This window comes from Arvicanthis niloticus, chromosome 6, assembly GCF_011762505.2.
Source record: "Arvicanthis niloticus isolate mArvNil1 chromosome 6, mArvNil1.pat.X, whole genome shotgun sequence".
NCBI lineage: Eukaryota > Metazoa > Chordata > Mammalia > Rodentia > Muridae > Arvicanthis > Arvicanthis niloticus.
In genome coordinates, this window is record NC_047663.1 from 105,746,384 (window position 1) to 105,772,128 (window position 25,745).

Consider the following 25,745-nt stretch of genomic DNA (forward strand, 5'->3'; position numbering starts at 1 on the left):
AAGGCCACACCTCCTAATCCCTCTCAAATAGCCCCCTCCCTGATGACCAAGCTTTCAAATCTGTGAGCTAATGGGGGCCATTCTTATTCTAATCACCACAATGTATGGAGGCTAAGAGAAGAGCTTTGGGTGTCACCCTCAGGAACACTCCACCTCCTTTGAAGCAGGACCTCTCATTGATCTGAAGCCTGTTGATTAGGCTGACAATGAACCTGCAAGACTCCCTTGTCACTGTCTCACCAGCACTGGGATGCTAAGTGTATACCAACCTTTTAAACATGTCTTTTAAGGATCGAAGTCAGGTCCTTGTGCTTCTAAGGCAAGTGCTTTATTGACATAGCCATATTTCTAGCCCCATCTCATGCTTTTAAACACTATGAAGACCTGTGCACAGGCTAGGAAAACACCTGTGTTCACCTTTCTGAGGACCCACAAACCCAGCTGTATTAGGTTTGTTGTTGTTGTTGTTGTGATAAAACATCATGGCCAAGGTAAGTTATAGAAGGAAGAGTTTATTTGAGGCTTATAATTCCAGAGGGATAGAAGCCCATCACCATCATAGTGGGAAGCATAGCAGTTGTCAGGCAAGCAGGGTGCTGGAGCAGCCTGAGACCTCACATCTCGATCCACAAACAGGAAGGAAAGAGGCACAATGGTGTGAGTCTTTTGAAATCTCAAAGCCTGCCACTAGTGACAATCAGTTCAACAAGGCTATTACATCTCTTACCCCTTCCCAAACAGCTCCTCCAAATGGGGACCAAGTATTCAAATATGTTAGCCTAAAGACAGATGCTGCAGTGTTTTGAGGAATGGGGGACTGTTCAGGTATCAGCTGTCTCTACAATTTGGTTAAATTTTAGAAGCTATGTTTTATGCTACCTATATATTCAGGTAATATTTAATTTGTTCTTAGATTTCTGACAGGGTTGAAGACTAGTTATAGTCTCATAATCAAACTTAAGTTGTTTAATATTGAGGAAGATTATATTGATTTGAAAGAATGGTTTTCAGATGATAATACAAGTTAAAATCAAAACATAATTCGGGTATAGAATTGTAAGCTCTTTAAGTTAAATGTTAGAGTCTCTCTCTATATATATACATATATTTACATACATATACACACATATATACAAAATTGATAGACTAGATATTAGTTATATATCATACTTTATAATTTACATAATTGTTATGGTTGTGCTCAATTTTTGTCTGAGAGAAATGAGCCTTTTTTATTGGATGAAAAGGGTGAGATGTTAGAGATTGAATTTATGCTTACATGAGAATTCACATGTCCACTATGGGGTCCCTGGCAACAGTTGGCTTTTTGACTGGTCAATAAAGAGCCAGTGGCCAATGTCTGGGCAGGGGGACAGAGGTGGGACTTTAAGAATTCCCAGAGAGGAAACTCAGGACAGGGAGAAGGAGAATCACCAGGGCAGAAAGAAGGAGAGGACACATGCATGAGAGCTGTGGAAGATGGAGACCCAACCGTGGAAGAGTCAGGGAAGAGCAGTCCCGGGGGCTACTCCCCCAGTTGAGTCTCGGGTATCAGAGAGAAAGTATAGATTTTAGAAGGGACTAACTCAAGAATATTGGAGGGGAGTGTGTTAGCCACATGGAGTTTCAGGAGTGGCCTGCCATTGAGCTAGTTAAGGCATATTAAAATATAAAGGGTGTGTGTGTGTGTGTGTGTGTGTGTGTGTGTGTGTGTGGTCTTTTGAGGCAGGGTTTCTTTGTGTATCCCTGGCTGTCCTGGAACTCTGTAGACCAGGTTGGCCTTGAACTCGGAAATTCCCCTGGCTCTGCCTCCCGAGTGCTAGTCTGGGTCACTACTGCTGGAGTCATTTTCATTCAAGCAACAGCACAAGGATGAAATGCAAATTGTGAGCAGCCCTCAAGCCCACTATGCATGTCTCAGGTCAGCCATCTCCCCAGTTAGTCCCGTCTGCACCAGGCTGTACCCCTAGATGCCCTGGTTGAGTTCACCTGACAGTAGGCTAAGTAATTCATGCCAAGTATGTTCACTAGAGGGACTGCCACGTGTTCAGCATGTTGATTGACTCACATGTGGTCTGTGGTTGGAATCTGTCTCCATCATCACTCTCCATTGCCCATCCTGTGAGTTCTTTGACCTTAGTCCTTCAATCACCCACACTGCTGGTGGACATAGGGACTGCCAGCAGTTATAGTGGCCCAGTTGTTTCCAGACACCATGTGTACCTTGTTTACCCTCTATGAGGGCCTGCTAGACCACGGAACATCTCGGTTTACTCCCTCAGAAACTGGGGAGGACTCAAGACTTAGTACCAGCTGTTAAGGGTGTCAGACTTTTCTGGCTCTCTGGCTATTTCTCTCTCTGGGCCCTCCACTTTGTGTGTGTGTGTGTGTGTGTGTGTGTGTGTGTGTGTGTGTGTGTATTTGGCTTTTCCTTTTTCTTTGTCATTATTAATTTGAAAGAGGCAGGGGAATAATGGCCGCACATACTAGGGAGCACTACTCCTGAGCTGTACTAGGGAGCACTACTCCTGAGCTGTTCTAGAGAGTACCGTTCTTGAGCTGCACTAGGGAGCACTACTCCTGAGCTGTACTAGGGAGCACTACTCCTGAGCTGTACTAGGGAGTACCATTCTTGAGCTGCACTCCAGAGCACTGCGAGCTTTTAAAGAGACACATAGTAAGGATTGGGTCATTGGGAGCCAAATTGTGGGAGTGGGAGAGTTCCAGGGGTAGGCAACTCACCTGTTCTTCTGGCTGGCTTGGCCTACACTTGAACAGGGGATGTCCACTGGAGTTGGGGGCTCAAGTTTGGTTATTTTTTATGGTTCTATAATTTCTACTTCTTATAGAAATCTGCTATCACCATTAAGATGTTTCTAGTTTGGGGCTGGGAAGCCAAATCAGTGGGTAAAGAACATGCTTGCTGTTGAAGCATGAGGGTCTAAGTGTGGATCCCCAGCACTCACAGTGGGAGTGGTTATCATAGGGTAGGTAGTTGTGTGTGTTTGTAACCCCAATCCTAGGGCAGTGTTGGGCAGGGACAAAGACAGTCAAATTCTGGGGCTTGCTGAATAGCGTGTCCAGCTGAAACAGGGAGCTCCCTATTTACTGAGAGACCCAGTTTCAAAAAATAAGGTGGAGGGACTAGAGAGATGGCTTGGCAAATAAGAGCATTTGCTTCTCTTACAGAGGTCTGGGGTTCAATTCCCAGCACTTACAAGCTGATTTACAACTCTGTAACTCTAGTTCCAGGATATCTGTCACCCTCTTCTGACCTCTGTTGGCACTGCATGCACATGGTACATGCATGCAAACAAAACACTCATACACAAAATAAAAATAAATAATTAAAAAAATTTAATTTATGTGCGTTGGTATATTGCCTGTATGAGGGTGTCAGGTACCTTGGAACTGGAGTTACAAACAGCTGTGGGTGCTGGGAATTGAACCCAGCTCCTCTGGAAGAGCAACTAGTGCTTTTAACCACTGAACCATCTCTCTAGCTCCAAAGAAATTCAGACAAGAAAACAAAAAGTGGGATGTGAAGGTAGTTCATGGATAAAGGCATTTGCCAGCAAGCCTGATGACCTGAGTTTGATCCCTGGGACCCACATGATGGTAGAAGAAAACCGGCTTCTGCAGGTTGTCCTCTGACCTTCACATGTACACTGTTACACGTATGCTGCTGCCTCCCCTGCAAAAAACACATAACTACAACAAAATGTTTTTTAAAGGAGGAGATTTATTGACATGGACACCTACCACCAACCATACAGGCCCTGTGAAAGCACACACACATGCACACACACACACATACACACAGAGAGGGCGGGGGAGAGAGAGGGAGAGAGGGAGAAGGGGGAGAGGGAGAGAGGGGGAGGGGGAGAGGGAGAATGGGGGAGGGGGAGAGGGAGAGGGGGAGGGGGAGAGGGGGAGAGGGAGAGAGAGAGAGAGAGAGAGAGAGAGAGAGAGAGAGAGAGAGAGATTGATTGATTCTAGGTATTGCTAAATGCTTTAGAGTTTCCTATTTTGTCAGTAGTGTACTCTCTAAGAGGTCTGTCTCTCAGAGCCATGTGTGTTTAGTCACTTGTGGGTTTTGCTCAGGCCATCCCTGCCTACTTCTGTGTATGACATTGGAATATTCACTGTTAGCATCATGGGAACCCTAAGATGACACTCTTCTTTCTGCAGCAGACAAGACTGTTTAGCTAGTGTCCAATTTTCTGGTTATCTCAGTAGCTCTGTAAGTGATGGAAAGATCCATGCTGAGCTAGCTCATGTGTCCCCACAGCTTTTCTCCTTAGCTACCTTCTTTACTGGCTGGTTTTGTGTCAGCTTGACACAAGCTGGAGTTATCACAGAGAAAGGAGCCTCCTTGAGGAAATGCCTCCATGAGATCCAGCTGTAAGCCATTTTCTTAATTAATGATCAAACGGGGGAGGGCCCGTTGTGGTCTATAAGAAAGCAAGCAGAGCAAGCCAGCCAGAAAGAAACATCCCTCCATGGCCTCTGTCCTGTGCAAGTTCCAGTCCTGACTTCCTTTGGTGATGGAAAGCAATGTGGAAGTGTAAGCTGAATAAACTGTTTTCTCCCCAACTTGCATCTTGGTCATGATGTTTGTGCAGAAATAGAAACCCTGATTAAGACACCTTCCCTCTCTGACTTTCTTTTCATGGCCTCTTCATTGAGCTAGCATTCTTCCCATGAGTTTAGGGTTCAGAGATGGCCTCTGTTGATTGAGCCACCATGCAGTTGCTTAGAACCAAACCTGAGTCTTCTTCAAGAGCAACAAACACTCTTAAACATCCTTACTACCATTTTCTCATGGTGCCCAGTGACCTTTCTTATCTTTCTTAATAGTTTTGTTTTACTATCACTAAGAGCTGTGAATTTAAATTTGATTTTTTTTCCAGGCCTTTGTAGGTGTCATGCCCATATACATCCAGACACTCAGTCTCTGCAAGCTCCTGTGTGCTCTGACCATCCTCAGTTGTGCTGGATCCCAGGTTATTCCTGACCTCATGAGGCATGAGGCAGAGCCAGATTCTGCAGCTGGGATGGGAGATGGTACCTTAGCTAGATTTATCTTTAAAAGAGCAGCCCATGTCTTCTCAAGAAGGAAAGGGGGGAGAGAGAGAGAGAGAGAGAGAGAGAGAGAGAGAGAGAGAGAGAGAGAGAAACACTCTAACACTCTGCTGGACTTGAACTTGTGAGTTGAAGAGATTCTTATGCCTCAGTCTCCTGAGTTTTGGGTTGTACTAGTTGTTTGTTTTTTGTAATGAGTATGGAGAGGGTCCCACTTTGGTGTCTTCCTTTTATGTCAGTTATCTTTATGAAATGAGCTGCCTTTTCTTACTGAAATAATTCTGCCCTGTCCTGTGTAAACTCGTAAGCATATTGGTCTGCATCTCTGCATTTTCTGCTGTGTTCTACCAATCTTTTGTGCAGAATACAATTTTGTCTGTTAGTGTACATGCCTTAAGGAAGCACATGACACAGTCATACCCATGTTATCTCTGTCCTAGCCTCTCAGGGCCCACTCTTCATGTTCCTTCTTGGAATCTGTTCTGTTTTAGGACCCATCTCTGTTGGATGGCCGGGTGGCATTTCTTCATGCTCCTTCAGGCACCATAGTGTCAAAACAGGGAGATCAGGTAAGTTAAGAGCCCCAATCCTAAAGGTCATAGGAACTGCTATCCCTGCAATTTAGTGCTGGGTGGAGTGTGGGTGAGGGCACAGTGGTTGGAAGTTGTTTCAGTGCCATACTGCTGGACCTCTTCGCACTCACTGTCTCAGTCTCTGGGCAGCCCAGGGCTTAGGTGCTAGGCTTCTCCACAGTTGTGCCTGCTACCCTGGCACTTTTTCTGGAACCTAAGGGGTTTGGGTGAGAAGATTTGCAATGAGTTCCATAATAGATATAAAGATATATAGGATTTGTCCCTGCATATTTTTGTGGATGTTGGATCAAAATGTGTGACTCTTAAGGGTAGCTGTATAGAGCTTCAAAGGGACAGGCTGCCCCTTCATTTCTGTGGGGGAAATGGGCTGACATTTCTGTAGAGCAGTGGAAGGGCATGTGAAGAGGGAAGGTACGTGTGCCTGAGATTGAGAAAATAAAGAGGTACTAAATAATGAAGCTATAAGACTGTTATAATGTTCTGAGTGGAAACGTGTCCAAGGCTGGCTTACATACAACCTAGAATAGGCAAAGAAGCAGCTGCCTGTACCAGTGTGACTCTATGGGGCTCAGGAAACGTCCCTGGGTTCTAGGCCACTGTCACACATATTGTGCTGAAGGTAGGCTTGTCTGCTTTTCTCAGGATGTCAACATTTTGTTTGTGGTCTCGGGGATGCTGCATGTGTACCAGCAAAAGATTGACAGCTTGGAGGATACTTGCCTGTTCCTCACACATCCCGGGGAGATGGTGGGACAGCTGGCGGTACTCACCGGAGAGCCCCTCATGTTCACCATCAGAGCCAACCGAGACTGCAGCTTTTTGTCCATCTCAAAGGCCCACTTCTATGAGTGAGTCTCCTTGTCCCTTCTCTGTCCCTTCTCTGTCCTGCTCACCTGTCTCCTGGGTCTGCTGTACCTGAGGGCTCTCAGGGACAGGCCTGCAGTTGACCTCCCCTGGCTCTTTAGCCCAGTAGGTGCATACACTGGTACCCACACACAGTTCAATGGTTCATTCAGAGAGCCTCCATGTGGCTTGTGACAGCTGACATATGCTACTTTCTCTGTTGCTATGTGGCTCTGGCTCAGTCATATCTTGTTGGTACATTTTGTGGCCACATGTATAGGAGGATAGAGCTGGAATTAGGGTCTGGCTCATTGCTTAGAAGCCTGTTCAGAGTAGACTAGGTCTGGCTGGAAAGGCACGATGGTGGTCATGGAGTGGCCGGCTCACTCTCCTTCCTTAAGTCAGTATAGGTGGGGGGTTGTTGTTGTTTGTTTTTTGAGACAGGATTTCTCTTTGTAGCCCTAATTGTCCTGGAACTCACTCTGTAGAGCAGGCTGGCCTCAAATTCACAGAGATTTGCCTGCATCTGCCTCCTGAGTGCTGGGGTTAAAGTCATGACCCACCACCATTCAGTATAGGTTGTATAGAACTGGAACTTGGATCTACCTATCCACCAAACATGCCCTTCACCCCCAGTCATGTCCTCCTCAGCTTGTCTGAGAGGGCCACAGTCTGCATCTTCTGCTGGCCTTTCTAGTTTCCCTGAGTCCCAGAGCATAAGATTAAAAATTGTCTTAATTTGTTTCTTGCTTTGGGGGGGATGCCCATCAGGGTCCACATTTTTTCTGAGTTTAGTTGAGCAACCTCCCCTCATGTTCATCTCTGCCAGCCAGCATCCATCTTTGTATCCACATTGCTAGAAGGCCTCTTCTTCATCCATGCCTGATGTCTGTTAGGACCTTGTAGCTCTCCTGCCTGAAAGCTGATGCTCAGATAGAGGAAGTCAGGGGCCAGAAGGTCGTGGCTTAAAAATTGTTTCAACCAAGGTGCTTTCAAAACAGTAGTGGGGCAGGGAAGGGAAGGCCTCCTCCAGATGTAGCCTCCTTCTCCTAGGATTTGCCTGAATGCCCCTGGCCTGGTCCCCTGATGCTGTGCCTCTGGTATTTTCAGTATGCTGAGGGTGAGGACCTCATTTCACAGATGGCAGACATTCCAAGGGGTAGAACTGTGCCTCACTCGGCCCCTCGACTAGCATGGGGCCCCAGGATGAAGTTGAGTTTGCCTTCCTCTTGAGCTGCAAGGATCTTCTCAGAGATACAGAGCATGCTTGCAGTCTGCTGTCCTCAGTCCCTGCCCCTGTCCGCCTGTACCAAGGCAAAGCTCAAGAAGGATCGTCAGGAGGGTGGACAGGAATCACCTCGTTGGTGTGGTTGCCAGGACCCCATGGCCTTGCTTTTTTCTCTTTACTCCTCTGACCTTGGTCTAGCCTGATCCTCCCTTGCCCATGCATGTGCGTTTGTCTGTGGCCCTACAGGTCTATGTAGGATGTCTCTGTGTGCGCAGAACATGACTTATCCACATGTCTGAGTGTCCATATGTTACTGTCCATGTATGCGTGTTTGGGCTTCTCTCCATGTCCTTATTCATGTTTCTCTGTGAGCCTTTGTGTATATAGCTGTCTATATATCCCTGTCTATGTCCACATCTGCATGTATGCACATGTATGGATATCCTGGCTTATATATGTACATGTATGTTAATGTTTTTTTATTTATGTGACTTTCTTTGTGTGTTTTTATCTGTGTATGCGTGCATTACATGTCCTTGCCCATGTGTATCTCTATGTATCCTATTCTCTGGGTGTACATACTTTTGAATGTCCTTGTCTGCATGCATATGGTTTTATGTGTATAAAGGTATTTCTCACTTTACAGACATGGTCCAGCAAATGTCATGGGGACTCTCATCCAATCTTGGAAATAAAATTATATCATTGGTCTCTCTGAAGCTATCATCATCTGGTATTTGCCTTACTGCCCTGGGATGGTGAGGCACACTAGATAATGGGAGTATTATCTAATGCACATGGCAATGCTGTTTCCCTATTTCTAATAGACCAGCAGTTCCATCTCCTGTTACTGGACCTAGCCTGGAGTCCTTCTGCCTTAGTTCTCTCCTGCCCAGTATATATGAACAACCCATGAACTATATGTATCTATGGGGTCCTGACCCCAGCACTGGAGCCACCATGATATCCCTGCTGTTGTCTTGCCTTCCACAGTCTGCTCATACAGTCACCAGAGAGGTGACAATGTTCTTGATCAGAACCCTCAGCATTCTATGCCCACCCAGGTAGACTCCATGCTTTCAGGTTCAAAGCCCCTGTGCATATACACAGACACAAATGACCCTCCCAAATGACACACTGCACGCCTCATTGTACTGGTTGTCAGACTCATGAGTCTGCACGTGTGGAGCTGGAACCCTGTTCTCAAAACCTGGAGCTTAGGGGTGGCCTGTGCTCAAGGGGCCTTGCATGAAGTGGACAGTTGTGTGGGTAGTCTTTTATCCCCCCAAATCCATAGTTCCTGTGCAGCTGAGAGCAGATGGCTGCCTAGGTACCTCCTGTCTCAGCCCTCAGTGTCTTCTTCCCTCAAAGTAAACAATCGAGAGTCCTTCTGTAGGTAGGTTGAAAGTTGTGCTGCTCTCACACGCTGTGACTCTTGTGAGGAGCAGATCTAGTAGGTCTGGACGTAAGATGGGAGGTGAGAGGAGGCCTCATGGCAATAGAAATGACTTGAGATTGCATGACAGGATCATGAAGAAACGGCCAGATGTTGTCCTGGGTGTGGCACACACAGTTGTGAAGAGGATGTCGTCCTTTGTACGGCAGATTGATTTTGCTCTAGACTGGATGGAAGTGGAGGCTGGACGTGCCATATACAGGTAAAACTCACAGATGTATAGTGTACAGAGAAAGCCACAGGTAGATAGTATATAAAGGCCCAAGGGTGTGCAGCGTGCAGAGGCCTGAGGGGTCTCCATCAATGCACATCCCTGCTGATGGATAGTGGGATGGCTGATAGACCAGATCCATGCCTATGAAGATTGTACAACAAAGAGGGTGAGTTCCTTACCCACTCCCCACTCCTGCACACATGGAAACATTGACATTACCCTGGGTCCTGTACATATATACAGGCACAGACACACTTTAGCAAACAGCTTTCCATGTGCATACACGTGAACCACAGCATCCTAGCAAAACCCCTGGAGCCATCCGACATGGCTTTTGTCAGGTTTTTGTCATGATTTTTTTTTAAAGAAATGTTTTCTCTTCTTTCTTTCTTTCTTTCTTTCTTTCTTTCTTTCTTTCTTTCTCTTCTTCTTCTTCTTCTTCTTCTTCTTCTTCTTCTTCTTCTTCTTCTTCTTCTTCTTCTTCTTCTTCTTCTTTTATTTTGACTTTTATTCTTTTATGTATGAGTACACTGTTGCTGTCTTCAGACACACCAGAAGAGGGCATCAGATCCCATTACAGATGGTTGTGAGCCACCATGTGGTTGCTGGGAATTGAACTCAGGACCTCTGGAGCAGTCAGTGCGCTTAACCTCTGAGCCATCTCTCCAGCCCAACTGTCGATTTTTATGATGCTTAAAATTTAAGCTAAGGAAAAGTTAAAATACTTATTTGAAGTAGTAATAAACCCATATGTGCAAACACAAATAGTTTAAAGTGAGAAGTAATTGCACTTTATATTATTTATATTATTTTATTTATTTATTTACTTACTTATTTGAGACAGGGTTTCACTGTGTAAGCTTGGTTGGTTAAGAATTCACTGTGTAGACCAGGCTGGCTTCTGACTCAGTGAAATTCACCTGCCTCTGTCTACTGAGTGCAGGAATTAGAGGGTGTGCCACCACACTTGGCATAGTAACTGCTTTACAAGCCAAAGCATCCCCTAGAAGTCTACATGCTTTTCATTGGTTGCATCCTGGGGTGTGGTCAGCTGCCATGGAGCTGGTTCTTTGAGCAGCACAGGCTGCTGAGCTGAGCTCCTTTGTGTCTCTGCAGGCAAGGGGACAAGTCTGACTGCACATACATCGTCCTCAGTGGCAGGCTGCGCTCTGTGATCCGAAAGGATGATGGGAAAAAACGCCTGGCAGGGGAATATGGCCGAGGAGACCTTGTTGGTGTGGTAGGTGCCGGCTGCCCTCTCTGCCTTCCATGATACTCTGGAACCTGTCTGTCTAGTTACCTGAAGAGAAGGAGGAAGCCTGGGTGACTTCAGGAGCATAATTGTCCCCCATCCCCTTCCTGCTGGCCCTGCCTTTTTCTAGGGCCCTATCTTGGCCTTCTGGGAGAGCCAAGATTCTATTCCCTGGTTTCTGGCTGCTTATTTGCACCCAGCCAGTGCTGAAGCCTTTGTGGATAGTATCCAAAGGACTTGACTAGTAGCTTTACTCTAGCTTCCCCGTGCTGCCTACGTAGATGGCTCTCTTGTCCTTATCTGTCAGTGACCAGCTCCAGGATGTCACAATGTTGGCCTCATAGAGCTGAATGAGGACAGTGAATTCCAATCTGTGCCTCTGGCTGCAGATGGTTTGTTTGTTTGTTTTTCCCTTGAGACAGGGTCTTGCCCTAACCCAGGTGGGCTTGGAATTCACCAGTAGACTTGTGCTGGCCTTTGCACATGTGCTGATCTTTTTGCATCAGCTTCCTAAACACATAGAGGCTTTTAAAACAGTAAACCTATATGCATTAGAATAGCAACTACATCTCTCTCTCTCTCTCTCTCTCTCTCTCTCTCTCTGTCTCTCTCTCTCTCTCTGTGTGTGTGTGTGTGGAGAGAGAGAGAGAGAAAGAGAGAGAGAGAGAGAGAGAGAGAGAGAGAGATGTTTTTTCTTATTTTGTTTTGATGCACATGAGTGTTTTGTCTGCGTGCCCAGAGAGGCCAAAAGAGGGCATCAGAGGTTACAGTGGTGGCACATGCTTTTAATCCCAGCACTCAGAAGTTGGAGGCAGGTGCATCTCTGTGACTTCTAGGCCAGAGTAAGCTACAGAGGAAAAAAAATATAAAGAAATGAGGACATCAGATCCCTTAGAATTGGAGTTATAGATAACTGTGTGCCATTTTGTGGGTGCTGGGAATTGAACCTCAGTCCTTTGGAAGGGCAGCCAAAACTTTTGTTTGTCTGCTTGCTTTTGTATTTTGGGGAGAGGTTTTGGTTGGGTTGGTTTTGTTTTTTTGTTTTTGTTTTCCAAGACAAGGTTTCTCTATGTAGCCTTGGATATCCTGGAACTCACTCTGTAGACCAGGCTGGCCTTGAACTCACAGAGATCAGCCTGCCTCTGCCTCCCAAGTGCTGGGATTAAAGTTGTGTGCTACCACTGTCCAGCTTGTTGGTTTTTTTAAGACAAGGTCTCACTGTAGCTTTGGCTGTCGGAACTCATGCTGCTTCCAGTGGTCTTCAGCACAGAGCCATCTCTCTACTTCAAGTTCAAATCTTTTAAAAAACTAACTGTAGTTTACAAACAAATATTACCTGAAAGACTGTATTCTTTACTTTGTCACCCCGTAATGTCTGGGTAGCCCTGGTAACCCCACCACATCCTGCTCAGGCTGCCACCGTACCCCCACCCCTGCCCTGCTGCTTCTTTGAGACAGGGTCTCACTGTGTAGTCCAGTGTCTTAGCCTGGTTTCTATTGCTGTAGTAAATCACCCTGATCAAAGGCAACCTTTGAAGGAAAGGGATTCTTTCCCTTCTGCTCCCAGGCAGCGATCCGTCACTGAGGACAGTCGGAGCAGGAACTGAAGCAGAGGCATGGAGAAGCACTGCACACTGACTGATCCTCATTGCTTGGCCTGCTTTCCTGTACAATCCAGGACCATGTTCTGATGCTTTTAAAGAAGTTTTGAATCAAGGCAGTTTAGGATCTCTTTGCTGTCTAATAAGAGTTGTGAGGAAGCCTGATGTTGCCAGGCATGTGCTAATGGCTGCTTTCCTCCTGTGCAGCCTCCATTCCAGGGTTATTTATTCCCATCCTGCCTCTCTGAGCTCTGCCTCACAGTGAGTCTTCCATGTCAGAGTTTGGGAGTCTCTGGCCTTAGGGTAGCTATGCTGTGTGCAGCCTGTGAATCCAGTCACCAACTCCTACTTGGAAGTTTGCATAGCTGGCTGGATGCTTAAATAGGTACTCCATACTCCAGGCTCCATTATCCTCTGAGGGAAACATCTGATGTGGCCCTAGTAGATGATGTGTCTTTTTTTTTTTTTTTTTTTGTTTTTCAAGACAAGGTTTCTCTGTGTAGTCCTGGCTGTCCTGGAACTCACTCTGTAGACTCAGAAATCCGCCTGCCTCTGCCTCCCAAGTGCTAGGATTAAAGGCGTGTGCCACCACCGCCCAGCTGATGATGTGTCTTCTTTAGAGGCATTTGTATTGAAGGAGTGTTCAATTCCCTGAGACAGCTCCTTGCTTGTGTCTGAGAACTATTAGGGTTGCTAGGGGTGCCTGTGGCTTCTAGAGCACCCCAGGGGTTTGGACAGCAGTCATATGGGAGTCCTTCGTGCACCAGCTTTGTGCATAGCAAAGGCTTGGTTAGGTCATTTTGTTCCTTTTCTTGCTTCCTAACGACACAGCTTCTGTAGGCTGCTGTTCTGGCTACTTGTATGTCAATCTGACACAAGCTAGAGTCATTTTAGAAGAGGGATCTTCAATTGAGAAAATTCCCCCACCAGACTTTCTTGGTTAATGATTGGTGTGGGCCCAAATCATTGTGGGTAGTTTAAGAAATCCAAGCAGAGCAAGCCAGTAAATAGCATTCCTCCATGACCTCTGCTTTAGCTCTTTCTCCAAGGTCTTGTCCTGTTTGAGTTCCTGCCCTGAAATCCCTCAGTGATGGACTGTGACCCAGAAGTATAAGATGAAGTAAGCCCAAGGTCCTTCTGGCCACTGTGATTTATCACAGCAGTAGAGATTGTAAGACACGTGTATACATCTGACCTGCACATTCCCTGGCTAGACTCCAGGCTTCCTCAGCCTGGCCCTCCTGGACCTTGGCTGGTCTTTGAGACCCCTGGGTTTGTCTTTTCTTCCTTAGGTGGAGACGCTAACCCACCAGGCCAGAGCAACCACAGTGCATGCTGTCCGAGACTCAGAACTAGCCAAGCTGCCAGCAGGAGCTCTGACGTCAATCAAGCGCAGATACCCACAGGTGAGGCTGCCGCACAGGGCTTCTAGCTGCACTTCTGGCCCAGGTGGGAATTTAGTCAAGTATACACAGACATACACTGGGAGGCTGTAAAAGTGGCACACAAGTGACACTCATAACACTATTGTATGGCACGATTTCTGGGGACACGTGATGCAAAAACCAGACTTACCTCAGATACAGAGCTGGTAACAGACAAAGTAAGGACATCACCAAAGTACAACTTGATAAACCAGTGATTTCTTTTGGGGTTCCTCTCAGGAACATGGCGAGGTGCACTCACAGGTGCAGAAATGACCACCGCCTCAACAAGACCCACCCGAACATGGGTGACAGCTCACAGTCTGCAGGCAGCTCAATGGGTTGCATAGTGTCTTTTCCAGATAGATCAGATGATTTGAGCTTTCTGGCTACTCTGCTTGTCTGAGGGTGTCTGTCAGCAGCCCTTACTGTTTGTTTATATGCACTTCTGTAGAGAAGAGACCTTGTATATGTGGTAGGTTTAGGGATGTCCTGGAGCCTTTACATAGTTTATTTCCTGAGCTTGAGGAGCTTCCTACAGAATAGAGGAACCCCGCTTTAGAATACCTGTCTTACGGAGCTTCCCTCTGAGATGGAGGGCGTTCTATCGGAGGAAATTGCTACATCACACCTCCTGCTTAGGACAGTAACTTGAGACCTTTGGTGGCAGCCGGGGATTGGCAGAGGAGGAGTATTAAGGTACTGAGGCTGCGTCTCTGAGCTGTCGGTCAGCTGCCTTTTCTGATTGTCCTCCCTGCCTTTGAGAGACAAGGTTATCACAGGAGAGAAGGTACAACCTTACACTCTGGACTAACCCACTAGAGTCCAATAGTGGTGTTTCCACTCAGCATTCTGCCCTCAGTCTTAAAACTGCTTCCCAGTGTCTATGCTTGCTTGCTTTCCAACTCTTCTCTTCTCCTCATTTCCTCCCCACTACTCCTCCTCCGTGTGCATTCGCATTCGTGTACTAGGGGATGAAACCCAAGGCCTTGTTGCTTGCTGATTGTATATGAGTGAACTAGTACAAAATGTATGTGGTGTGACTGGTCCAGCTGTATCCCACTGGATCTCAGTCCATCTGCTCTCCAGTTGGTGGCTGTTGGAATGATTTCAGTTTGGGCTCTCAGGTTTATAAGGCTACTACACACATTCTTGACAAATGTTATAAACATTCCCTTGTTCAGTCGCTAGGTTACAAGATGGATGTGTGTTTTGGGAACTGCAGATAACTCTCCAGAGTGGCTGCTACTTCACAGCCCAGTATGATGTGGCCCCTGAGCCTGGAGTGCTGGCCAGCACACAGGCGGCTTCTCACACCAACAGTTCTCGTGGGCATATCACAGTGCTGTGAATTTGTGTGTCCTCAGTTTTTTAAGATGCATTCTGTGGACTCATTGGTCTATTTTAAACCTATGCCATTTGACACAGAAATAATCTTTTAAAAAATTATCTTTAGTGGCCAGACATACTGGTCTGCTTTTAATCCCAGTACTTAGGCACCAGAGACACCCAAGGTCATAGGCAGATCTCTGTGAGTTCAAAGCCAGCCTAAGGCTACATAGTGAGTTCCAGGGTAGCCAGGACTACAGTAGTGAGCCCCTGTCTCAAAAAAAAAAATTAGTCTCACTTTGATTTTGCTTGTTGGTTTTTGCATGTGACAATTTTGCTTGTTTATTTGTGGTACTAAAGATCAAGCTCAGGGCCTTGTGTATACCATAACCACCATGGTCATGTGTATACCATAACCACCATGGTCATGTGTATACCATAACCACCATGGTCATGTGTATACCATAACCACCATGGTCATGTGTATACCATAACCACCATGGTCATGTGTATACCATAACCACCATGGTCATGTGTATACCGTGCAAGCACCACACCACTGAACTGCATCCCCACATCCCCAGCTATTTTCCATTTTTATTTTGAGACAAGGTGTTGCTAAGTTCCTAGGCTGGCCTTGAACTTGTCTTGTGGTCCAGGCAGGCCTCAAATTTCCTCACAACTCAGCCTCCAACTGCTGGTATGAAAGGTGTATATTTTGTGCTTTGCTGATTATAGGTGTTTGTTTGTTTGTGCTCTTGGCCTCTAGAGAAACATTCAGATACTTTTTTTGTTTGTTTGTGTTTTTTGAGACAGAGTTTCTATGTGTAGCCCTGTCCTGGAACTCACTCTGTAAACCAGGCTGGCCTCCAACTCAGAAATCCACCTGCCTCTGCCTCCCACGTGCATGTGCCACCACTGCCCACCATATTCAGATACTTATAATAGAATTCTCTGAGTGCTCCTGAGGGGTTGTTTCTGAAGTAGAACTGCTGAGGTGGATGGCAGTCTTGCTTTCAGACTTCACTGCTCAGACTAGTTTTTGTTTTATATCTGAAAATCTGGACAGTTTCATTTAGATCTAATGTGGGCTCTGACCCCACTACCCTGGGGCAAATAAACAGCCCTAACTTAGCTTGCTAGAGGGGCCCTGGTGCCACCTGATTGACATAAAGCACAGCAGGTGCCCCTGTCCAGCTGAGCTGTCCTCTCAGGTAACTGTCATGTCTTTGCCATGCCTGGGGTCATGGGTGGATGGTCCCTTAGGTCATCTTCTACCTGGAGTGTGAGGCTCAGGGCCACAGAGTGTGTACTCTGCGTCTTTTGTGTTTCCACATCCCACACACACACACACACACACACACACAACCAAACAGGTCATTCCCCTTCCCCCCAGGCAAGCTCCTTTCCCTTGGAGGCTTAATTTTTTTTCCTTTTGTTGTGATAAAATACCCTGACAAAAGAAACTCAAAGGAAATTGTTTTATTTTGCTCACAGTCTCAGTTTCTGTCCCCCAGAGTCGGGAAATCACAGTGACATGAGCTAGAGGAGGCATTTGTCACATTATATTTATAATTAAGAACAGGGAGCAACAGATGCATGCATGATATGGCTGTCTTCCTTTTCCACTTACAGAACCCAGGTCCAGTCCACAACTGAGATGGGTCTTTTCACACTTATTGTAGGCGTGTCTAGGGGCCCATGTCTCAGATACAACTGTGTTTGCCTGTTGGCCATGCACAATCTCATCTGGAAACCAGAACATTGTATGGGTCCTTGTAATCTGCAGCCCGTGTTTATTTCCAGTCACTGACAGTTTTGAAAAACAAACCCAGTGTGCTGTTTAACATCATGTGACATTTCCCAGTCCCAGCATTTCACCGTTTAAACATGTGGTTTAGGATTTTCCTTCTTCCTTCTACCCCAAGGTTGTAACCCGACTGATTCATCTCTTGGGCGAGAAGATCTTAGGCAGTCTCCAGCAGGGATCTGCAACGGGTAAGTCTCAGCTCAGTCTTGGAGCTCTTCCTCTGGCCCATGAACGCACTGCCCCACCCTTCCCCTGGCAGGGCAGACCTCTGGAGCATTGTGGGATACTGTGCTTCATGACTCCTGAGAACATCTGGGAGAGTCTCACCAAGCACAACTCTGAGTAAGGAGGGCTTAGATTTTTAACAGTGTCAGCATATTTTGCCAAGCTATGTCTCACTCTCTACCTTGTGTTTAGAAAGAGGAAACAGAGGATGAGGCCTCTGGAAGAGCGGTGCAGTCTGGGCTGCCGTTGTCTGTCACATGCCGAGTGTGAAAAGATAGTGTGAGAACTCTAGGTATCAGGAATTAAAACTCCACCCCAGCATGTATGTTTTCTTCTAGCTCTCCAGCACTGCCTTCTCCCCCCTGAATCCCACGCATGTGAGAGCTCTGAGGTTGTTCTTTCTGTTCTGTGTGCACTTTGCTGATAGCTGCCTCCTGCTTCCACCTCCAAGTTCCCTGCCTGGGATACTGGTCTATATTTGTGCACGCCCATGGGCCTCCCCACCTGCTCTGCTCATCTTTTGTTTCCTCTTCCATTAGTTCTCCAGGCTAGCTCACTTGTGGCCTGTCCCTCTGCATAGATAAGCTTCCACTAGTTCTTCAGGCTAGCTCACTTGTGGCCTGTCCCCTGCATAGATAAGCTTTACATCTATTTTCACGTCTGAGACTGGTGTACTGAACTGAATGTACGGGTGAACATGGTGCTGTTTAACTCTTTACTCTGAGGACACCTGGTCATTTGGGTCAGATCCGATATATATATGTATGTATATACATATATATATTTATATATATATATATATATTTGTAGAGATTTATATATTATATATAGTGTTCTGCCTGCATGTACACCTGTATGCCAGAAGAGGGCATTAGATCCCATTACAGGTGGTTGTGAGCCACCATGTGGTTGCTGAGAATTGAACTCAGGACCTCTAAAAGAGCAGCCAGTGCTCTGAGCCATCTCTCCAGCCCTACATCCAATATTTTAAGTATTATGTTAAGTAAACTGTCTGCACTTGTAGTCTGAACATGGCAATAGGAAGCTGTGATCCAAAATGAATTCATCTTGACTTCATCAGTCTCTAAGGCTCTATTTCCATATGCGACCATATGCTGAAGTTCTGAGTAGACATGAATTCTAGGAGAGGCACCACACTGTTCAACACACACCTTCTCTCTCTCTTTTTTCTTTCTTCCTTTCTTTCTTTCTTCCTTTCTTTCTTTCTTTCTTTCTTTCTTTCTTTCTTTCTTTCTTTCTTTCTTTCTTTCTCCTTAGCCTGTCTGACCATTTATGTTTGTAATAAGTTTCTTAAAGAAAGATATAGTGAAGTCAGGTTTTTTGTTTACAGCTGACATTCTGTATTCTGTTAGGATTTAGCCTGCTATCTTTATTTTCTTCCGATGTTAGTTTTGGTTACTTAGCAGTTTTTAAGCAGTTTTTTAAGGTCTGTATGACCACTATCTCCACACTCTGCGGATGGTCTATGGTCACGCTAGGGATACAGTGTTTCCTCCTCATCCATCCTCCCTTAGCCATGGCAGTGGTTTTCATTTTAAGTGGAATTCGAGTACTTTATCAGCTACTGCCTAGATCACAGCATTCTGTGACCTGCTCTTGTGTTATGGGTTTCATTGTTGTTGTTTGGTTTCTTAAAATTTGTTTATTTTTATTTTATGTGTCTGGGTGTTTTGCCTGCATATGTCTGTGCACTACTGCATGCAGTACCCATGGGGGCCGGAAGAGGGTGTCAGATTCTCGGGAGCTGGAGTTACAGACAGATGTGAGCCACCATGTGCTAATGTAGAAACTTAAAATTAATAAAAAGCTCCTATTTTGGTTTTAAACTCAAACATTAACTTCCCCCAGGGACACATCCTGGGACAAGCACATTTCAAAGACTCAAACAAACATTCTAGGAAGAAAGACCCAAGACAGGAGTTTATGAGCCCACCGTAAACCTGGGTAAACAGGAGCTACTTAAGCTGACCTTCTTTGTTGTAAAAAGATAAGGTGCAAATTTGAGTTACTTAGCAACCAGGACTGGGAAGGCTGTTGAAGTCAGCCTTTGTGGTTATTGATTAAGAGGCAAAACTGCCCTTATGAGCCCTGTGAATATAGTATAAAAACTGCTCCCAACTCTAATTTGGGGCTCTTCTTGCTGGCATGCACGGGAACCCCACTGTACTAGTTTTTATCAATTTATCAATAAACCTCATGTTATTGCAGCGAATCCCATCCATGAGTGTCTCTGGGGGAGCTCGTCCCCTGGTTTTGGATCTTTAGTGTCCAACACTAGTTTAGCCTGGGTCCTCTGGATAGTAGTCAGTACTCTTGACCACTGAACCATCTCACCAGCCTTTGAGATGTGTCTTAGCCATCACTTCTACATGCCTTGAGAACCAAAGATTTGCTTTGAAAAATTGAAACTTCTTGAGTGTCATGTCAGCATTCAGAAGTTCTGAATTTAGGAACATTTGCCACTTTCAAACTAGGAATGTTTGACCAGTATTCTGGAAATGTTCTAAAATCTGAGAAAGTCAGAACTTCAACACTCCCAGGAGCATGATTTGAGCTCCACGGTACTCCCCAGCTGCGCAGCCTGCCCTTCTTCATCCGTCCTCATCTTTACTCTTCGGAGGTTTGATGACTTCGGGTTTATGCCTTTTGGGGTTAGTTTTGCTTTATTCTGTAGCTTTGTATCTTTTAGCAGATTTGGGAATTGTTAGCCCTTCTTTCTTTATATCTTCTTTCAACCCTGTATTCTTTCTTTTCCTCTGGAAACAAAATGTCACAAATGTTGGGCCTTTTTTTATTGTCCTGAAGGAATCTGGGGCACTGTTCACTGTTTTATCTCCTTGTCCCTATGATGTTCAAATAGAATTCTCACTGTCCTCAATGTCACCTGTTCTTTTCTGTCACCTCGATTCTCTTCTTAGTCCATACAAAGTCATTTAAAACATTTTTTGGAGGAGATTATTATTATTTTGAGACAGGATCTTGCTGTGTATCCCAGGCTGGCCTCAGACTCATTATATAGCCCAGACTGACCTAGAACTGTCCACTTTCCTCCCCAGGATCCCTCTATAGTCTCATAATCCCCTGCTGGGGTTGCCAGTGCATGCTGCTGTCACTCCTGTCCTGTCCCTCCCCCGCCCCCCCCCAACCTCCAAAACTTTTTGTTGTTTTATTTTGGCTCTTCTTTGCTTTGCTGAGGTTTTCTGTTTCTGTGTGTTTTAGAAATGATTTTGATTTCAAGATTGCTGGCAGTAACTAGCTGCCTTTCTTTGTTTCTGGCAAACAGCTCCCAACCAACCATCTGACCATCTCTTGTTGTTTGCTGACTGACTTTTCTTATTCAAATTAAAAGTCTTTGCTGAAGAGACACAAACCTTTAATACTAGCACTCAGAAAGCCTGGTCAACTAAGGGAGTAGTTCCAAGACATAGCCAGAGACTAGACACACACACACACACACACACACACACACACACACACACACACAGAGTTCTAAATGTTCTCTGTCACAAAATGTTCCTGTCTCCAAACAAACAATATCCCCTGCTCTTGATGTACCTAGTAATTTAGTGTATACTGAATTTCTTTTTTGTTGTTGTTGTTTTGTTTTTTTCGAGATAGGGTTTCTCTGTGTAGCCCTGGCTGCCTTAGAATTCACTCTGTAGACCAGGCTGGGTGTGCTACCACTGCCAGGCTTAAAGATGTGTTTTATTTTTTGATACCTAAGAGGGTCACTCATTTAGCCATTTCCTCTACTGTCAAACATCTCTCCTCAGCTCTGTTTTTGTTTTTTTTTTTTTAAACTTTCTTTCTTTTTCTTATTAATTAATTTATTTTCTTTGCATCTCAAGGCAGTTTCCCTCCTCTGTCTCCCTGTCCTTCCTCCCCTCCTCACATCCACTCTTCCTCAGAATAGGGCAGGACTCCCGAGTTTTATCAGCAAACATGGCACCTCCCTTCACATTGAAACTGGACAAGACAGCCCTGTCTGAGGAAAAGATCCCAAGTGCTGGCAAAAGAGTCAGAGACATCAGAGCCAGCCCCCGCTCCTGCTATCAGGAGTCCCACAGAAGACCCAGCTACACACCTGTAACAGTATGCAGGAGGCCTAGGCTAAACCCATGTTGGCTTCCTGGTTGTTGGTTCAGTCTCTGTGAGCCCCTATGAGCCCTGGTTAATTGATTCTGTGGGTTTTCTTGTGTCCTTGACCCCTCTGGCTCCTACAGTCCTCCTTCCCTTTTCCACATGACTCCCTGAGCTCTGCCTAGTGTTTGGCTGTGGGTTTCTGCATCTGTTTTCATCAGTTGCTGGGTGAAGCCTCTCTGATGACAGTTGGGCTAGGCACTAATCTATGGGTCTAACAGAATATCATTAAGAATCATGTTTTATCCTAGGTCTCTGGGCTTTCCAGCCTCTGCATCCTGGCCCTTCAGTCAGTGTCAGCGTTAGGTTCCCTCTCATGGCTTGGGTCTCAAGCTGGACTAGTCATTGGTTGGCCACTCCCACAAGTTCTGCACCATCTTTTTACCTGAATACATCTCATAGGCAGGACAAATTATAGGTCGAAGGTTTTGTGGCTGGGTTGGTGGCCCAATCCCTCCACTGAATGTTGTGCCTGGTTACAGGAGATGGCCAGTTTGCTCTTCATATCTCCCATTGCTAGGAGGCTGAGCTAGGTCACCCTTGTAGATTCCTGGGAGCTTCCATTGTACTAGGTTTCTAGCTCATCTCTGAGATGCCCCCAATCCAGCTGTCTCTCCCAGTCCCTCTCCTCCATCCAGCCACCACCAGATCCCTCTTTTCCCATCCCAGCTTCCATCCTCACACCTTCATTCTTTATTCTAGTCTTCCTTCCCAGGGAGAGTTATCTGCCCCACCCCCAGCCCTGAGCCTTCCTTGTTATTTAGCTTCTCTGTGTCTGTGGATTGTAGCATGGTTATCCTTTACTTTACAGCTAATATCCATTTATAAGTGAGTACACACCATGTTTGTCTTTCTAGGTCTGGGTTACCTCACTCAGGATGATTTTTTTCTAGTTCCATCTAATTGCCTGCAAATTTCATGTTGTTATGTTTTTGTTTGTTTGTTTGTTTGTTTTGTTGTTGTTTTTTTTCCCGAGACAGGGTTTCTCTGTGTAGTCCTGGCTGTCCTGGAACTCACTCTGTAGACCAGGCTGGCCTTGAACTCAGAAATCCACCTGCCTCTGCTTACCAAGTGCTGGGATTAAAGGTGTGCACCACCACTGCCCGGCTGATGTTATTTTTTTTTAACAGCTGAATAATACTCCACTGTGTAGATAGATGTACCACATTTTCTTTATCCATTCTTTGGTTGAGGGACATCTAGGTTGTTTCCAGTTTATGGTTCCTTTGAATAAAGCTGCTATGAACAATAGTTGAGCAAGTGTCCTTGTGGTATGAAGGAGCATCTTCTGGGTATATGCCCAGGATTGGTGTAACTCGCTGGGCTTTAAGGTAAATCGATTCCCAATTTTCTAAGAAACACCATATTGATTTTCAAGGTAGCTGTACAAGTTTGCACTCCCACCAGCAATGGAGAGGAGGGTTTCTCTGTGTAGCTCTGGCTTTCCTAGAACTTGCTTTGTAGACCAGGCTGGCTTTGAACTCAAAGATCTGCCTGCATCTGCCTCTCAAGTGCTCAGATTAAAGGTCCACTTATTTTGTTGTTGTTGTTATTGCTGTTATGTTTTTTGTTCTGTTTTATTTTTTTTGAGACAGGGTATCATTATGTATCCCTGGCTGGCCTCGAACCCACAAAGATCCTCCTGAGATTAAAGGTGTGCACTACTATCCCTTACCTTTTCAGCTTTTTTAAACAGTCCTGTAGTGACTATTTTTGTCTATGTGTATATATGAGGTATATATGTAAGGTGTGTGTGGTATACATAAGGTATATATATGTAAGGTACATGCATGTGTTATATGTGTGGTGTATACATGGCACCTAGGTGGTGTGTATGGGAGTGTGTGTATGTGTGATGTATATGATGTGTGTGAGATATACATGTGAAATGTGTGTAGTGTGTGTGTGGTATATGTATGATGTAGGAGGGTGTATGTATTTCATGTATATTATGTGTATGTAGTGTGTATGTGAGGCACATGTATCCTCTTAAGAATGCAGACTTGTTTCTGCTTGTCCCCGCCTGGTAGACATGTGACATAAGGTATGGCTCCTCATCTCTCTCCCTGCTCTTAGATTTGCTTGGAGTGGCAAACCCTTCTCCAACTCTTTGCTGTGCTGTACCTTGTGTCATCTGGAGCCATGGTGGCTGTCTTGGCTGTGGCTTAGCGTCACTAGTTGCTGGCTCTCTGCCTACAGATCACTGAATGGGACTGCACGTAGCCTTAGAACTCCACTTGGATCACTGCACCTGACTTCAAGTCAGTCTCTGTGCAGACACATGTCCATCCTATTAGAATCATGTATCTGACAGTTTCTGGAAGCTGTTCCTGGGGTGAAGAGCAGAGAAGAAGCCAGCCATTTGGAAACTACCTTTAAGGGAGACAGACAGCTCAGGCCTGAAGATGGGTCTGTGTCTGTGTCGGAGTAAAACAGAAAGTCTGGTGTGGGCGGGACATTGTGGATGAGGGTGGGCCATTGGTGGCCAGGGAGCCCATAGCATGGCAATGCCACAGGAAACCCTAGTCAAGTGGGGACATGCCTACTCAGTGGCATGAGATGTGCTTAGCCACCTTCATGGAAACAGGAAGGACACATGCCAAGAGAAGAATCTTTTGCTGAAGGGTAGCAAAATAAAAATGTCTGGTCTTGCACTTGTGTTAGAGGGGTAGCCCCTCATCCCCTGTAGCTGAGTAGAACCCAAGGAGAAGAGCCCTGGGTATGTAGGTAAGGAACTATGGGACCCATGACTATCACAGTCTCAGGAAGGCTCTGCCTACTTTGGTCTCTCTTCCAGGTGTTTCTTCAGGTATCACCCAGGACATACCTGCCCCTGCCCCTGAACAACCTTCCTTATTGAATCTCTGTTTCCTTTGGGTTTTAAAATCCCACATGGATAAGAGATAGCAAAGGCATGTCTGTTGCTCTTCTAAGCTTACCATTTCTAGGTCAAAAAAAACAAAACCAAAAAAACTATAAAGAGAAACAAATCCTTCCTGGCTTGGTAGTATGTATACTATTAACACAGGCAGATTTGAGGCCAGCCTAGGCTACATAATGAGGCTATTGGGGGAGGGGTGCTCTCAGCTGTCAGAATGTATTTCTGGTTTTCAATCCTTGAGTTCCCAAGCTCTGGAGGGTCATCATAGTTTTGGTATTGCTCACGGGACTGCTTTAGTCATTGGGAAACTGAAAGTAGACCCTGGTCATACTGGGTGGCCTCCTGCCTCATCTGGAACCATGGAAGCTGTCTGTTCTGCTGGTGGCCCAGACTTCAAAGTTGATTCCTGGATCTGTGCCTACAGGTCACCAGCTTGGATTTAACACAGCAAGCAGCAAATGGGACTTGGGAAACCCACCTGGCAATTTGTCCACGGTGGCAGCAATGCCTGTCTCTGAGGATGTGCCCCTAACTGCCTTCGCTCTGGAGCTCCAACATGCCCTCAGTGCCATTGGTAAGCCACATAGACATCCTGAAGGTAAAAGTTACCAGCAGCCCTCCACCCTGGGGCTGGATCTTGAGTCAGGGGAGGCTCTACTCTAAGGTAACTCTCCACAAGTGAGGGACTTTGAGGCTTTGAATTCTGCATGGGCACAGAGTATATGTGCTGTGTAATGTGCTAGAAATCCTTAAGACGGGGGCACCAGAAGCATTATTAGGAGGGTCCTCTGTACAGACATCTCCTGTTACAGGACCATATTTTTGGGTTCTGAGTATATGCCAGCACTCTGCTTGCTGGAGTAGGTGTTAGGGTACATGGCCATGGAGTTTGTTGACTGGCTGGATAAACGCCCTTGGTTGGGACCAGGCTGCTCTGATAGGGGTGGGGCTTAGGACAAGAGCATTCTCTGGGCCAGCTGCTGGAATATATTAGTCCTAGGATGAAGCCCATAGGACTCACCCATGTGGAAGAAACTGTTACATTTTAGAGCCTAGGGCTGGCAAGATGGCTCAGCAGTTAACTGAGGTGTTGTAAGCTTGACAATTTAAGTTTGATTCCCACTACCTACCTGGTGGGAGGGAAAGCCAGCCCCCATAACTCAGGTGCATCCCACACACAAGATAAATAAAAAATATATATGCTTAACATTTTTGGAATCTAAGAACATACAACTCAGGAGAATTCCTGAGAATTTCTAAGTTGGTAAGGTGTTCTGTATTTAACATTTTATTTATATAAGTGAACATATGATAAGACCCTCACTTTCTCTGGTAAGTTATAGGGAAAATGTCAAGACTGTCTCTGTAAAAGGGCGTAATAGTGAATGCAGTCAGTCTGCCCAATAAGCATAAACAGGATTTTATGATCAGAATATCCATTTTAGTATGGCACATATGTCCTCTGCCCACACAGACTTAATTATATAAAATAGTGGTTATCAACCTGAGGGTCACAACCCCTTTGGGGGATCACATATCAGATATCCTACTCATCAGATATTTACATTATGATTCATAACAGCAGCAACAAAATAATTTTATGGTTTGGGGTCACAACATGAGGAACTGTATTAAAGGGTCAG

At 45.6% G+C, this 25,745-nt stretch overlaps 1 protein-coding gene across 10 annotated transcripts in view; it reads left to right on the forward strand.

The window, feature by feature from the left end:
• Pnpla7 (patatin like domain 7, lysophospholipase) overlaps window positions 1-25,745 on the forward strand; it is an 83,116-nt gene that overhangs the window by 33,472 nt on the left and 23,899 nt on the right. For all 10 annotated transcript variants that reach the window (XR_013111512.1, XM_076937515.1, XM_034505288.2 and 7 more), the window contains 7 exons: window positions 5,577-5,654; window positions 6,321-6,526; window positions 9,276-9,407; window positions 10,536-10,659; window positions 13,565-13,678; window positions 16,954-17,023; window positions 24,527-24,676. Coding sequence is in view for 9 of the 10 variants with exons in the window: in XM_076937515.1 (XP_076793630.1) it covers window positions 5,577-5,654; window positions 6,321-6,526; window positions 9,276-9,407; window positions 10,536-10,659; window positions 13,565-13,678; window positions 16,954-17,023; window positions 24,527-24,676 (874 nt within the window). In the remaining variant the exon portion in view is untranslated. The remainder of the gene's footprint in view (window positions 1-5,576; window positions 5,655-6,320; window positions 6,527-9,275; window positions 9,408-10,535; window positions 10,660-13,564; window positions 13,679-16,953; window positions 17,024-24,526; window positions 24,677-25,745) is intronic.